This window comes from Pinus tabuliformis, chromosome 5_1 (genome assembly GCF_031772625.1).
Source record: "Pinus tabuliformis cultivar Carrire ecotype Pingquan chromosome 5_1, CPIR1, whole genome shotgun sequence".
Lineage (NCBI taxonomy): Eukaryota > Viridiplantae > Streptophyta > Pinopsida > Pinales > Pinaceae > Pinus > Pinus tabuliformis.
Window position 1 is genome coordinate 128,382,946 of NC_142305.1, and position 17,339 is coordinate 128,400,284.

At 35.9% G+C, this 17,339-nt stretch overlaps 1 protein-coding gene across 1 annotated transcript; it reads left to right on the top strand.

Annotated features, from left to right (window-relative positions):
• Positions 1-3,279: 3,279 nt before the first annotated feature.
• Positions 3,280-7,400, top strand: LOC149163751 (cytochrome P450 716B1-like). Its single transcript, XM_089431849.1, has 3 exons — positions 3,280-4,566; positions 6,588-6,775; positions 6,852-7,400. Exons 1-3 carry the CDS (start codon positions 3,573-3,575, stop codon positions 7,146-7,148), a joined length of 1,479 nt encoding a protein of 492 aa, XP_089287975.1. The 5' UTR covers positions 3,280-3,572; the 3' UTR covers positions 7,149-7,400.
• The last annotated feature ends 9,939 nt before the right edge of the window (positions 7,401-17,339 follow it).

A 17,339-nucleotide genomic window follows, 5' to 3' on the forward strand; every position in this document is an offset into this window, starting at 1 on the left:
AAACAAACTAATATACATATGAAGAGAAAAGTTAGGATTTTCTCCCTTTCTTTTTCTCTACCTTGCGTCATTCCTCTAGAGACGACGTAGAAGAGACAAAAGAAAGTTGATTTCCAACTTCAAGTCTTGCATTATCCTTATCTGAATTTGAATTGTCTGATGAATGTATACGTTTGTACCCACCGGTATCCATTGCTTTTGGTATGTTTGTTGGTAGTACCTGATTGTCCTAGAGTTCAGTAGGGTCTTGTGAGGTTCCCCCTGTGTTTTTGGTACCTATGTTTTTTGGTTGTTCCTAATGTTTGTGGGTTCCTCCTCTGCTTCGTCCTCCTCCTCTTCAGGCTCAGGTGGGGGGAATTGCCAACCTTTGGGTTATTTCCCATTCCTCTTCTTTCTTCAGGTGTCTTTCTTGGCTTCAGGGCACATATTTTTGAAGATGCCATGTTTGCCTGCAAATTCTACATCTAAAAGTTGTGTTCTCATAATCTAAAAAGTTTGTCCAATTCCGTTATTGTGGATCAGTTGTATGTGGTCCGGTAAGCCTTTGCTAAGATCTACCTCCACACATATTCGTGTGAATGTGTAGATTCTTTCCTCCAATCTTTGGGTGTCTGTCTTGATATATTTCCCAATGATGTTCCCAATACCTACTAGAACATGCTTGTCCAAGAAATGTATAGGGAGATTGTACAACTAGACCCAAATCGAAATTCTGGTAACAACCAAGGTGTTTGCATAAAAATCTGTGAACTAAGGTGTGATGAAAAGACTTGTCGATCCCTAAAACCATGGTCCTTCCTATAGGATAATGTCTCTAGCGTTCGATGATGAGAAATTTACAATGAAGAACCCTTTGGAGCAGAGATGTATTTCACAATGTAATGTCCAATTAGTCAAAAAACAAATGAAATAAATCTATTGGTTTTGGCTAGAAACAATTGAAATGACAAATAATGGTTTGTGATTCAAATGTGGCACAATGTTCATCTGTTTCTCGGTTGTCTATATTTAGTTTTGGAGTGGAGTTCAGTTGCTCCACTATGTATGGGCTAGGGGAAGTACCTACATGTTTTGTTGGTTCTGAATCTGCATTTGTTCCTTGTAGGATGTTCTTGAAGGAGAGTCCTCCATTTATATGCTTCTGTTTTGTTTATGTTCCTAAATTTTTTTATATATGTGTTAATGCACTATTTAAAATTAAAGGATCGATTGCAAGAAAGGATATTATAATCTCTATCGATCCTACTCAATATAGTAATTATGTTAGTGCTACATATGCGAACCAATTAGTTATTCTTGAATCAAATATAATTGAAACGATGGATTCGATAAATAAAAAACAATATGACGTAAGCAATCTACAACTAAGTATTTGAGATATACTTTTGCTCATGATTCATAGTCAAAACCTTATTTTGTAACAATAGTGATATAATCTTGGGTTCACCCTAGATGGAATCACTAGGGTCCTTTATCCCAAATATGAAAAAAAGACGTTTTTGACAGTTTCCTACAAAAAGAAAAAATAACGCTATAAAATGTTACATTGAAACCAAATTCAATAACACCAGAACACATAAAATATATCTCAAAAGCAATTTTCAATAAAACCATAAGACACTCCAAAATATGTAGAACGAATTTGAAAAGATTATCAGAGACAAAAGCAAAGAAGTTAATCGCCTCAAGGACCATAGCGAGAAATTATTGATGCAAATTAAGAAACTAAAGATGAAAGGATATCATTGAAAAACAAATTAGAAGAACTTATCATAAAAGACGTATCAAGTTCTTCATAAAAAACAATTAAAGTTAAAGAAAATTGAACAAATACTGATCCAGTCAATATAACAATTGAAGAAGATGATAAATCAATTCAGACGATGAAAAATCAAAATGAATATTTTGTAACTAGTTCAACAATATCAGTATTTGAAGTAGATCATGATATTTCCACACACAAGATAAGTGAAAATCAAACCACAAGAACTCCTTATCAACATTTCAATCAGAAGAGAAGACAACTCAATTAGTTTGCATATTTGGATCACTGAAAACAAAAACAACGAACTTATGTTCTAAATGTCAGTGCAATTCAGTGTTGTGATAAAAATTCATACGAAGTATGAGGTAACCGCAAGATTCCACAAAAGATTAGTTTAGGATGGTCATATCCCTTTTGAGTGCAACAATTTTGTTTATCAGAGGATCCTACCATCTTGTATCAACGAAGATGACAACCCCAAGAATTTGTAAAGGATGTGGACATATTGTCAACAATAAGCTTTGAGGACAAAGTTTTTTGAAGAAGAAAGCAATGTAATGAATATAATTTATATAAAAATAAGATAAATAATAATAAAGAATAGTAAATTAAATAGTAATTAGTTTATGAATAGGCATGTGCCTACCTAAGTATATAAGTGGGCCCTCATTTGTAATATCATCACATCATATCTTTCGTATAATTCTTATATAATATATTTTTGTTCTATCATGAATATTTACATATACTAGATACTTTGAGTATTCTATTATGTTTATGAACTTTGTTTATCACAAGTTGAGTGTGTGAATTAATTGTGGGGATAAGAGTTGTCTTATAAGATGTTGGGGTTTCACTAAACCTTACGCATAATCCTGGTGACAACGTCTTATAATTCAGTGAATCATTTTTCTATTAAGCATTGAGAGTAACTTCAATATAGACAACTTACATGTAAAAAAACAAACCAAAACCTTCAAATCAATTTAAAAATTAAATAAATTAATGTCTTTTTTAACCAAGAAAGAAACACACTCTTTTATCTCATAATCATGGATGCACACACTAAAGATAAATGGGTGGAAGAATAATCTTAATGAACATAGATTGTCAAATGGAACTAAGTTAGGTAGTATCTGATGAAGATGGTGAACATTACCTATAGTTTAATAGGTGAATTTTTGCTTAAAAAATAATGGAAATTTTGGTATGATTTTTTATAAAATTTTGGAGAAATTTTTAGAAATACTGGTTACCATTGTTAAGTTTCAAAATTTTGAGTGACTACGATTGCTGAATCTACTTCCACCGGATTAAAAAAAATTATTAAATAAAAAGAAATCCAATCAAATCATGTTTTTTAAAATAACCATTCAAACTAAATTTGAGCCTCAATGGACAACGCGTGAACATTATACATGGTCGAAAGGTATGTGGCCGTGGTTCATTTTATGGGCTCCATTTGGTTGATAACATGGCATTGAAATAATGACTTCATTTGCTTCATAAGGTGAACATTAGATGTGGTTTAAGCGTATGGGGTTGTAATAGAAGTCTGTGGTGTAGTTCATTTTAATGTGTCTGGTCAATTAATGATGGAAGAAGTAATAGAAGTCTCTGGCTGTAGTTCATTTTATTGTTTGGTTAATGAAAGATAGAAGAAGTAATAGAATTTTGTGGCTGTAGTTTGTTTTATGGTGTCTGGTTAACTAATGAGAGAAGAAGCGTTAGAAGTGTGTGAAACGTTTATAATTTTTATAATTTCCGCAGGGCTTGGGGTTCTGCTGTTAGTTCAGATGTTGTGAATATGCCTAAGGTTTGGAATGGAGGCGTATCGGTGAATACCCAACAACTTGATATGGCAGCACTTCTCACAGCATTTCTTACATTTCTTCTGGCTGGGATCCTTGTCTTCTGTTTTTTCGTCAACAAACGCAGAAGGGCTTCGCCGGGAATTCCACCTGGAGCCTTCGCATGGGATTTCATTGGTGAGATATTTCAATTCCTGGGATGTTATTGGAAGCTCAATCTCCGTGAACTTTATGACAATCGAACGCAGAAATATGGAAGTCCGTTCACAACTTCCATTTTCTGCGAACCAACCATTGTATTTTACAGTCCCGATGACAACCGCTTCCTGTTTGCCAACGAGAACAAACTGGTAGTCAGCACATGGCCGAGATCAGTGGGAAAGCTTTTCGGAACTAGTTTGCTTAATGCCAGTGGAGACGATGCCAAGAGATTGAAGAGAATGCTCATGACGTTCCTCAGGCCGGAGACTCTGCAGAAATTCGTGGGCCGAGCGGATTCGATCACCAGATGTCACCTGGCTGAACACTGGATCGGCAGGGACGAAGTTATGGTTTTTCCGCTCATCAAACAATACACCTTCTCCCTGGCTTGTGACTTGTTTGCCAGCATAAACGATCACGACGACCAAGCCAGGCTTCTATGTAATTTCATGTTGCTGCTGAAAGGAATGCTTCAGATTCCAATAGATCTGCCCGGTACAAGATTTAACAGAGCCAAACATGGAGCCAATGCCATCCGTGAACAACTTGAAGACATCATTCATGAGAGAAAAATTGCATTGGAGGAGAGAAAAGTTTCTCCCGAGCAAGATCTGTTATCCTTCCTACTCTCGAATGTTGACGAGCAAGGTGAATCTCTCACACATGACGAGATTAAGGATAACATCCTCATGCTCTTAATAGCAGGTCATGGCACAACAAACTCTGGCTTGACTGGGCTTATTAAATTCCTGGCAGAGAACCCTCGCTGCTACCAAGGAGTTCTCAACGGTATGTCCAAATATTACCCTCTTTTCATATAATGTCTAGTAGTTTGCTGCCTGCTCTGAGGGCTCTATAGGTAACAAAAACAAAAACAAAAATCAGAGTTATCTTAAGAACATGGGAGCCCCCACGTCAAGATGTTGATGTTTTTCTTTTCGGTGAAAAAAGTGGCAGGTTTATCGATTTTCTTTTTAAAAAATGGCTTTCCGTTTCCAATATCCCAAAATCACTTCTTGTACTCTGAAAACCTCAAGAAGAAAATTATAATTTTGTATCAAACTTCTCTCTGTCTCTGAATCTGCCTCAATGCATTCCCCTCTGCTGCAATGCATTCATAAAACTGAAAATGGCAACTTTAAAATTTAACAACAAAACAAATTCATTCACCTAAAATTTCATCCATGACACCCAGAAAATATCCTTATGAAAGTACAAGACACTATTAAATTCATCAGCATCTAAAACCAATTCATTCGCATAAAAGGTCAAAAATTGCTTATTATATACAAGGAACTGCTACAGAGTAACCCACATCAGAAATAGGGCACGCCTCTAGATATCAACTTCGGACACAGCCCCAATTTTTTCCTCTAGGAATCTAAGGAAAAAAATCCATTTGCTTCGATTTCTGTAAATATTAAGCATTATATAGTAAGTCAATGATTTTCTTATTGTCTTTATATCTTGTCAATTAGATAAAAATAAAGTAATATAAAAAACAAGATATAAAAATAACCAATCATTAACTTATTAATGCTTGATATTTTCCCTCCCTCCCTCTCTTTTAAATGCCAGCCTAGCCTCTAATCTCCCCCTCGAATATCTCTGATCTTCCCCTCAAATATCACTAAGGGCTCCTATGAAACAAAGCATATGTAACAGAACACCAAGTCTAAAAGTACTGAACAGAATGACAGGAACTGCGAAATGTGGAAGCATTAGGTTACTGAACGTGGGAGAAATCAGTTAGCAAGGATGCTCCGCATCACTAAATATTAAAAATTGTGTTCCCAAGTGAACATGAAGCACCAGACATACTTGCAATTAATGTCAGAGTTCTCAAGTGACCCTGAAGCACCAGACAGACTTGCAATTGATGCCTCTCTATCCTGAAACTTTGATGTAACATGTTCTTTTTATCTGAAACTCTTCAAAATGTGAATATTTCAGGATGGGCAGGACTAGCACTAATGTCAAGTCCATCTGATGCTCAAGGTTGGCCATGTTCTCAGACTTGCAATTGATGCCTCTCTATCCTGAAATTTTGATGTAACATGTTTTTTAATCTAAAACTCTTCAAAATGTGAAGATTTCAGGATGGGCAGGACAAGCAGTAATGTCAAGTCTATCTGATGCTTAAGGTTGGCCAAGTTCTCATGGATACAGAGTGTTGATCAATTTTGGAGGATCTGTCATTGGATTAGAATATTAACTTTGATCTTTTCTCAAGGGTTGTGGTAGATTTAAAATTGGGTAGAATCTCCAAACTCATAATTCCACCCTAAACTAAATTTGGGGTATATTTAAAATGGGGCAAAATCTCCAAACTCATAGTTCCACCATAAATTGAATTAGTTTCCTAGAGAAACTTTGAAATGCCTAAAAATTTTCCTTAATTTTAATCAAATTTCTAACTTAAAAGCAAGGTTCTTTGATACAAAAATAAATTTTATCTATATGTTAACTCAAACCCATCTAAACTCAGGGTTTACCTTCAGATTGAAAACCTCCCGAAATGCTTCTCTCTAGACTCTAATTCACAGAAATGGCTGACATATGTATAATAGATGGTGGAGTCAATACTGGTATTGAATCTATACAATATATTAGATGCATGGAATACAACACAGGGACAAACCTATCTGCACTCTGATATGCATCATCCTCCTGCAATTACACAATATAATCAACGGATTCATGGCTTTCCAAGCAATTATATCATTTGGTATCCAAATGACAGAACTATGAGGATATGGGGATAAATAAATTTAAAAGTTGTATTAGTTATTACTATCTGATAATTGCAGAGCAGTTGGAGATCTCAGCTACAAAGGAGGCCGGGCAACTTCTAGAGTGGGGGGACCTCCAAAGAATGAAGTATTCATGGCGAGTTGCACAGGAAGCGCTTCGACTGCAGCCTCCTGTAGGCGGAGGTTTTCGTACGGCCATCAAAGACTTCAAATATGGCGGATTCACAATCCCTAAAGGGTGGAAGGTGAGCCCCATCACACTCTGTCTCTCTCCTTGTGAAAGATTATAGAAAAACTCTTACTGTTTTTGGGCATATGCAGATTCATTGGACAGTGAATTCCACCAACAGAAAATCTGAGTATTTCAGCAATCCAGATAAATTCGATCCTTCGAGATTCGAAGGAGAGGGGCCTTCTCCCTACACGTTTGTTCCATTTGGAGGAGGACCACGAATGTGCCCTGGTAACGAGTTTGCTCGAATGGTAATACTGGTTTTTCTGCATTATGTCGTGAAAACCTTTAAGTGGAATTTGGTGGATCCGAGCGAGAAGGTCACCGTGGACCCTATGCCTGCTCCTGCCAAAGGACTACCAGTGAAACTTTTCCCACACGATTAAAGGATAAGTTTGACTGGTATAAATGTGATGAATTTTTATTTCCCTCTAAAGTTTTATAGCCTCTCTGAACGATTGGAGTTGATGGGGTAAATGCTCGCCACTTAGTTTCAAATTCGAAAATTTCTACTTAAATTTGATTTAAATCTTGATTAGATTTACTTGATATAGTTAGCTAGCTATTATATTTAGTTATAGATACGTTTGACTTGTATAAATATAATGGAAAATTATGTTTCTGTATAGTTTTAATCCAGCCAGAGCAGTCAAGAGATTGATTTAATTCAAATCTTGCTTAAACTTGCTTGACATAGTTGGCCAACTATTATATCTGGTAGAAGATAAGTATAACTTGTATAAATAAAATGAAAAATTGTCTCCTTATAATTTTAACCCATAATAATAGTGATCATCATCCATTTCTATTTGAGTTCTAGCTAAACATATCCGAAATGGTTTGCAAATGATTATATCACATCGAAAATTATAATAACATCAGTTAAATATATTTTTTCGGAAAGAAAAATTAGTAACTTTCTATTAAAAAAATGAAAACTTACATTTAGTAGATACATTCAAATACTTACAGATTGTCCCTTACCACTTGTGTGCATGATACATACAAAGTAGCAAAGCTATCAAAGAATAGAAAATAAAAATAAAAATAAAATTACAGGTTGCCAGTTAAACTGGACTTTTCTTTTTTGTCTTTTTTTCTTTTGAACATTTTGCTAGACCCCAAAAGGTGGCGCAGAAGTGATAATAGCCAGCTCATTATTGCTTGTAAGCTTTGGGATATCTTTGTCTGAATCAGAGTTTCGGAAATATGTGATTGCATGGTTCCACCTATGCCTTGATTGTTGTTATTTCCTTCTACTTGGATTTCAAGGATCGGAATAACTACTGAGTTATTTGGATTCTCTTATGTTCTTCCTCATTTTCTTCTCCCATCTCTTGTAAGCCTTGTTGTTTTCATGTCTCTTGTTGTCGCTGGGTTTCATCCATTTCTTTTTTCTCATCATCTGATGAAGAGGGTTCAGGGAACTGCCATCCTTTTTGCTTTTGCGTTCTCTTCTTTATTCTTTTATTTGTTTGTTTGCATGTATTTTGCAAATGCCCTATTTGATGGCAAACCCTACATTGAAAAGCAGTGTTTTCAAAATCCAACCACTCTATCCACTTAAAATCTTTGTGTGTCAGGTTAATACAATCCGTGAGACCTTTACTTAAATCCATCTCCACACATATACATGCAAAGGTGAAGATCTTTTTTTCCATTCTTTCTCGATCTATCTTTAGGTACCTTCCTAGAGAGTTCCCTATGCCTTCTAAGACCTTGATGGTGCCAGAAGATTATGAAGTCTTACCCATACCGATAGTTTTGTAACCACCATTGAATTTGCGTCAAAACCAGAAAACTATGGGGTTATGAAGAAGCCCACCCTTCCCCAGAACCATGGTCCATCATTTAGGACATAATCGTAACACAAAAGAAACCTTTTGCACACACTCTAGTCCAGTTGAGATAGATCCATTCATTAAGCTCTTCAGATTTTGGCCAAAAACCATTAAAATGACAAATAATGGCTTTTGCATGTAAAGTAGTGAATAGATCACTTACTTTTGGTACTTCGATGCATAGATCTGGAGGTTTTTCCATCTTTTCGACAATATATGGACCTAGGATTGTTAGATTTAGGGTTTGTTTGTCCTATGTTGCAGGTTTCCCTCTTAATGCATGTTTGAAAGAAGCTTGACCTTTGTATGTCAATGTTGATCTATCTATTATGCTTACTCCTGGGTAGTGTTGCGGGGGAGCGCTCCCCCCCCCTCGATCCTGCTCCCAATCCGCGCTCTGCACGGGAGCGACTGGGGAGTGGGTCGGGGGCATGCTTCCGAAATCGCTCCCTAAAAGGGAGCGATTTCGAGAGTGCGCTCCCTAAAAAGAATTTCGCTCCCTGCCTTTTCGGGAGAGTTTTGCCTTTTTTGCAATTTTTTTTTTTGTAGTAATGTTCGAAATGCAATTTTTTTTGAAAGAAACAAATAATTTTTGAGTGGGGCAGCTTAATGATCAAGTCTAGGCCCTAGTATTGATATGCTATTCAATGTAATGTTAAATTCTCAAAGTAAAAGTGACATTCTCCTTAATCTTCATTTTCATCCTTTTACTTAAATTTTTAACATTACTATGAAATGACTCAAGATGTTTGAGAGTGGTTTCGGCCTCATGGATTTCATATGGAGAAAGTAGAATTTTAGATTTCATTCAAAATCTAGCAGACTTATCAGTTTTTCAGGATTCCAGGATTGGGGGATTGCAATGTTTCCATTGAATTTTGTCATGTATTAGGGTATGGAACTCGTATTTAATCAAGATCACTAATCTCTCTATGTACCTTGATGTTAGTGACATTGGTTGTCGAACTCCTCTATCATGACCCTCCTAAAAATGTACGCATCACCCAAACAAAATCTTGACTTGACATGCTATGCTTTTTCTATCTTATGTTAATGCTTAGAGGGTGATATTAATGACAAAGATCCCTATACAGATACAAAGGTAATGACAAACATACCTCTAGATATTAATGCTTAAAGGGTGATATTAATGACAAAGATCCTGATTTTCCAACAAGACTAAAAAATTAGACATTTCTCGTGGTGGCAAGAGGCCCGAGCATAAGAAATAGATAATAGATTTACTTCTCTTTTCTAGTTTCTAGTAGTTTTTATAACTATTGACTCTTTCATATTTATTATGATATTTTTTTAAACAATATATGACAATTTAAGTTTGAAGTTGACAATTATAACTCATTAGTAATGAATTATGAATATGATGCTTCATGAAAGATGAAAGTTGTTTCATTTCATTTCATTTTATAACATTTCATTTCATGTTAGATATTATTTGTTGTAATGGTTACACTTAGCTTACAAGTACAACTTTGGTGATCAATGATGATAAATGTTATATATTGAATTTTGAAAGCTTGAAACTTTAAGATTGATGAATCATGAGACTCAATATGTTGTATGTCACTATGTTACTAACTTGTGGACGTGTTTGATGAAGATTATAACTTCTAGATGATTGTTGTTATATGATTCAATCTATGTTTTTTTTTTTAATGTTTTTTATATCTAATTCATTATTCTACATGTTTTTGTTGACATATATGTATCAAAATATAATATATATATATATATATATATATATATATATATATATCTATATCTATATCTATATCTATATCTATATCTATATCTATATCTATATCTATATCTATATAAACGCTTCGGGATTCGCTCCCAAACCAGGAGCTTCTGAAAATGTCGCTCCTGCTCCCGTTTTCGCTCCCGCTCCCCGCTTTCGCTCCCACTCCCAAGTAACACTGCTCCTAGGGCTTCGCCTTGTAATCTTAAATTCTGAGTAATGGTGCAATCAGGTTAGATCCCATAATCTTTCAAATGCATCTCTTCCTGCAACACTTTCCCAAAAAAAAATCAAACTTTCTGATGAAGTAAAAATACCATTAGCTTTTTGGACTTTTTTCTTCATATCTATCACCGGATTCGTTCCCATAACTTTGTGATGAAATAAAAATACCATTGACTTTTTAGATCTTTTTCTTCATATCTATCGCCCGATCCTTTCCCATACCCATATCATTAACAATTTCCTAGGTATAGTTTTGATGAAAAACTGATATAAGTACTCTGGATCTGGGCTCAAACCTCTGCCTTCCTCGCTTGATGGATGAGGCCATAAACCTACGCTGCATAAAACGCAACGCTTCTCATCCTATGTTCTTTTCCTCGAAACGTGCCCATCCCTGCTAAAAGAGGCAATTTGCTTTGCATGCAGCACTAGTCATCCCTGCTAAAAGAGACAATTTGCTTTACATGCAGCACTAATCCATTGTTGAGAAAAAGATAAAGACCATTTTTCACCGGAAAAGACCAATAAAAAAGAATGGATGAAAAGAACGCTACCTCTGTCCAGAGTGAGGCATGTAGAAACTATGATTTATTGGCCACACATTCACACCATTCAAAAAAAAAAAAAATAGTAATGAACACCAAAGCAGGGGCTCCTTTGTACTGAGGTAAGCGAGGAATCCCTTTTCCCGCATAATCTTATTTGTTCGCAAAGATTTTCTATACTCGTAATAGTTCAGCGGATTGTCCAAAATGTTGGGAATTTCTGATAATTCCAAACAAAATATGAACAGAGAACAATGCTCTGTTTTTTAACATAGGGAAGCTAAAATTGTTTTTGCTGAAGACAGAGTTTCAGAACACACATAAAAAGACTTGTATTCATTAATAAAATAGCTATTACAAAATTCTTCCTCTCACAGAGGGATTACACCATGCCTGCTTCAGAGGTAGTCCTAAAAAAAAATTACTCTGTCTCTGCTGGAAAAAATTACTCTGTCTCAGCTTGCAAGTTCTACATTGTTGTGTGTAAAAAAAAACTTTTCATTCGCAAGCTGTTGTTGCTCTCATTACATTACATATAACATTGCAGTCCAGAACAAAGCATAAAAACATTCACGCTGCTGCGTAAATTTACACTGCTGTAAAAAATTTCTTCTTACATTCGCTGCGGCGAGTTTTTTACATTACATATTCAACGAACAACTAAAAACATTACCCTTTTGTTTTACTTGTGCCCTAAAACAAAAAACTCCTGTGAATACAAAAAAAATAATAAAATTAATGACTTCACCTACTTTTACTACCCTTAGTACATTTCATTAAATTACATTCATGGTGGTAAATTGATTTTGTTTTAACCGTATCGCACGGAAGATCCACGGACAGGTAGAGTGAAGTACTCTCACTCTCATGAGCTACCAACCGTTGATCTTGCCCTCAAATTAATCGGACCGCTGATGGCAATATCGCACAGCCAAACCAGACGCCGGGGAATGGTGGTTTTGGCAAGGACTGCCCAGACATGTGTCCATCGTTGATTGTGATCGCTGCCTCCCCAAAAAATACCACTGTTGCATGAAAGCAGTGCGGGGAACTCCCATGGCGGTTTTCTGCTGCACGACAGTTGAAAGTACATTTCAACGCTCCCCTTTAATTTCAATTGTTGGGTTATCAGTCATGCCCAAACATTTCCTCAAAAACTCAAAACTTTTCTGCCCCAATGGTTTGGTCAGAATGTCTGCAACCTACTCCTGAGTTCTGCAGTGTTTTAAAACAATTTCTCCATTGTTTACCAATTCCCTGATGTAATGAAACTTTGTGTCAATGTGTTTCGTTCTCTTATGAAACACAACATTCTTGGATAATGCAATAGCTGAGCTATTGTCACAAAAAATCACAGTTCCTTTTGTTTTCTCTTGGCATAAACTCCTTAACATCCTTCTCATCCAAATTGCTTGACACGCTGCTGCTGTAGCTGCCACATATTCTGCCTCTTCCTTGAGCATTTGCTGGACTGTTTCTTCCACCTTTGTTTTGGCTTCTGCCTCTTCGAAATGAACAGGGTCATCAACATGACAATATAAAGCAAACAAAGAGTTCATACCTTCATTTGCTGCCTCTTGTTCATAAATGTCACTTAAATTTCTGAACTTCTTACCTCTTTCATTTGGTGTGCAAGTGCTTGAAGAAACACTTGAATTTCCTCCTTGTGGTGTGCTTGGAGAAGCACTTTCATTTCTCCTCAAGGGTGTCTTTTGCTGCCCTTGTGTTGGTGTTGCTGTTTGGGGATGTATTTCAGCCATCTCCTCATCATCTTCATCACGTGACAAAGAGTTTTTAACATTCACTGTCTTCTCTATGCTTCCATCCCAAGATTCCTCCTCAATGAACTGAACATCTCTACTCCCAATAAGTTTCTTGGTGGATGGGTTATACAACCTATAAGCTTTGGATTCCTCACTGTATCCAATGAAAATACATTTCTCCCCTTTGTTGTCCAACTTCTTCCTTAGTTGATCTAGAATATGTGCATAAGCCACACATCCAAAAACTTTCATGTGGGTGACTCCTTGCTTTGTCCCACTCCATGCTTCTTCCGACACTCTGTTCATGACTGCTTTTGTAGGGCATCTATTCAAAATGTACGCTGCACAATGTACAACTTCAACCCAATAATCATTTGGCAAATGCTTTGCCTTTAACATACTCCTCGCCATATCCATGATTGTCCTGTTCTTCCTTTCGGCAACTCCATTTTGTTGTGGAGTGTACCTAGTGGTAAATTGTTTATGAATTCCATTTTCTCTACAAAAACGTAGAAATTCCTTGGAGATATACTCACCTCCTCTATCAGTTCTTAGAACTTTGATATGCAGCCCGCTTTGGTTTTCTACAAGTGCCTTGAAATTGCAAAATCTTTCAAACACTTCACTTTTGTTCTTCAGGAAATAAACCCAAGTTTTTCTAGTAAAATAATCAATAAATGTTAGTGTATAGTGGTTGCCTGTAAGTGATGGAGTTTGCATCGGTCCACACAAATCTGAGTGGACAATCTCTAAGGGTGCTTTTGCCCTTATGCTTTTCCCAGATGGAAAACTTTCTCTGTGTTGTTTCCCCAAGATACAACCTTCACAAAGGCTGTCTGGTTTCTCTATCAATGGTAATCCTCTTACCATTCCTTTTCTATTCAACAAGTTAAGACCTCCAAAGTTGAGATGTCCAAATCTCAAGTGCCACAACCAATTTTCATCTTTTGGTTCGCTTTGGAAAGCCTCTTGTGTCACCGCTGCTATTTCTTCTCCATCTTTTAAATCTCCCTTCATTCTGAGAGGGAACATCCTGTTCCTTGTCATCTTCACTTCAACAATACATTGTTTGCTGCAAGGAAAATTTTAAGGATGGAAAATTTTCTTGAAGTTTAAAAACATTGGCGAATCTCACTAATCCCTAATATGAAAACTATAAAATTTGTATTGATATATTTGTAAAATTATTCAAATCTATAATGATTTTATATATAGTCTCTATATAATGTTGGCGATTTTTGAGGTAAAATAATTTTATATTCTAAAATTTGGGCGAATCATCTTTTATAAAAATTGGTAATTGGCGAATCTTTTTTTGGAAAAATCAAGGAAAATTAGCCCACTGGGCGAACATTAGCCCCTAAAATTTTCCATGGTTTGCTGGGTGTTTTATCCATGATGGTGCATACATCATCCACAAAGAAAACATTGTACCCCTTTTGAATAAGCTGTCCAATACTTAAGAGGTTACATTTCATTCCAAAAACATAATAAACATCTGCTATCGTTTTCTTTTCACCTTTCTTTGTTAAGATATTTACTTCTCCTTTTCCCATAACCGAAACTTTATTGTCAGTCCCTAGTGTGACTTGTGACTTCACACTCTGATCTAACATAGAAAACAGGGCTATGTTTCCTGTCATATGGTTACTGCAACCGGAGTCTAGGAACCATACATCTTCACTCTTTTCTTTAGCCATATTACAAGCTAAAAACAAATTATTTTCACTGATATTTTCTCTAGTGAAATTTTCACTAGTTCTATTACTCATATCATGCTACTTCTTCCTACATTCATTTGCATAATGCCCATATTTTTTACAATAATGACATTGGACATTGGATTTATCATACCTTTGTCCTTGAGCATGATGTTGGCTGCTGCCTTGGCCTTGGTTCTGATTTGGATTGCTGCCTCTTCCTTTCTTGTTTCCTCTGCCTTGACCTCTTCCTCTTCCAAAGAACATCTGGGTCTTAAAGGCATGTTCTAGAGATGAGTTTTCATTTCTACTCAATCTTTGCTCATGTGTTATCAGTGATGCATGTAGTTCATCAATTGAGAAGTTTGCAAGATCCTTTGTCTCTTCTATCGTGGTGATAATCACATCGAACCTTGAGGGTAGGATCCTCAATAGTTTCTCCACAATCCTCCTTTATTCAAGAATCTCTCCATGAGACCTTAGTGTGACCAGACCAATCACATGTGTGAAGAATGAGTCAATATTACCTGAATCCTTCATGCAAAGAGTCTCAAAATCTCTCCTCAGCAACTGTAGTTTTGTTGTCTTCACTTTCTCCATGCCTTGATAGGCTACCTTGAGAGTTTGCCATGCTTCTTTGGATCTCTTGGCTACTGCTATTCTTGGAAACACACTCTCATGCACTGCTTGATACAAGAAGTAGAGGGCTTTAGAATCCTTCTTCTTATTGCTCTTCAACAGATCTTTCTCTGCCTGAGTCAAATTATTAAACTCATTTTCATCTGCTAGTTCTTCAAAACCATCTTCAACAAATTCCCATAAGTTTTGAGAAGCAAGCAAGGCTCTCATAGTTATTGCCCAATAGTCATAGTTTTTCCCATTAAATTGTGGGAGCTGAGTATTACAGATATCCATGCTAGTGCTGGCTCCAGCCATTCTTGCACTCTTAACTATGCTTCAAAATACTTGACTATGTATTTTAAAATAACTGATTGTCCCCAGCAGTAACACAAAAACTAACTTGAGAAATACCTTGGATTCTTTCTTGACTGAGTCTTCACTCTACTGGAGAAGCTACTACAACAAGAAATCCTTCCTTCAGCTTCTTTGACACCTTCAAAGAGCCTGGACAAGCTCTGATACCATGTTGGGAATTTCTGATACAAAACCACAACAATATATCACCACTGGCAGCCCCGGTGGCGCCACCATTCCTACAACAGATCGTAAACTTAGAAACAAAACCCGAAACCATACTTTTTTTTTACTTAACATCAGTTAAATATTATTCATGATAACATAAATGAATATATCTTCCAATCAGTATTCCCCTTTGATTCCATATATTTCCTCCTCTTGTTATCATCGTTTTCAATAATCGTGAAAGTCATTTGGAAACATCCCCGGAGCTTAAGTCTATCGTTGATTTGGACCAATATGGGTGTGGTCAAAATGATTGACTGTGTCATGTTTGTGTGATTCTCAAATATTCGAGGAATCAGTAATCGACATAAAAATACTCAGAAATACCGATAACAAATTATTGAAACTCCAAAGAAAAAATTCTTTAAATTTCCAGAGAAAAAAAAAATGAAAAATTTGAAACCAAAAATTTAGAGCTACTATCATCACCAAGATTTGACCTCTACACTACTTAATTTGACTCACAAAATAATGATAACTTAAATCTACGCCAAGGAGTTTAGTCCTCTACACTGCTTAATTTGACTCACAAAATAATGATAACTTAAATCTATGCCAAGGAGTTTAGTTGTCAATGTATATTAATAAAATTATCACCTGCAGAAAAACATCGAGCATATCCTTTAGGTTCGAAGAGAATAAATATATTAGCAGCATTATCTCTTTAATTGTTTTCCTAAGATACAATTTAACCATATTATTAACCAATTTTGGTTGTTACTATACCTGCATATCATGAGAATAAAATGGTCATTGTTATGTCTTTAAGGAATCGAGAGTGCTTCTTGGATTATGATATTGTGAATTTAAATTTCATATTAATTTCACATTTGACTTACATATTTGCATATACATATATATTATTTTGAAATAAATTCTTTGTATTATCTATAAAAGGAGGATAACATTTTACTCCCTGAAGTTTGTTTTTAATTGGTTACTTGGAAGACCTGATCACACACATAATTTCGATCTCATCAAAAGTGTAGAAGAAAAAAATTGTCTTTATTTTCTGAAACCAAAATGCCAATTCATGTTGCTTGGCCTATTAGGCTGAGTTTAAACTGAGGATTACAAAATTAGGACATAAAAGTAAAAGACAAGGTTAAAAGACAATTAAGTAGAATTACTTGAATTGGTGCCTTTTACTGGGATGGGCTCCTTATTGCTACCTGGGAAGCAACTTGGCTCAGGAGGGATGACCATGTGCTTCTCTATATGGCCCATCCTTTGATCCATTGCTTCCAAATGTTGGTGCACTCGATCCAGAGAGAGAAGAATGTCCTCCCTTTTTTCATTTCTATCTATCAATATTCTACCTATGAGGAACATAAGGTTCCAATATATATCCACAATGTACATGTATTGAACTCTTATATGGCCCTCGAGTATGCCCTGCATTTGGAACCAGTCAACTACCTATGCCAACACTTCATTGTTTAGAACATTACGATGCCCATTAGTTGATTCCCTTTCAACCTGAGTTGATACCTCTTGCATAGACTATGGAGTAAATTCTATAAACCAAACTGCAAAACATT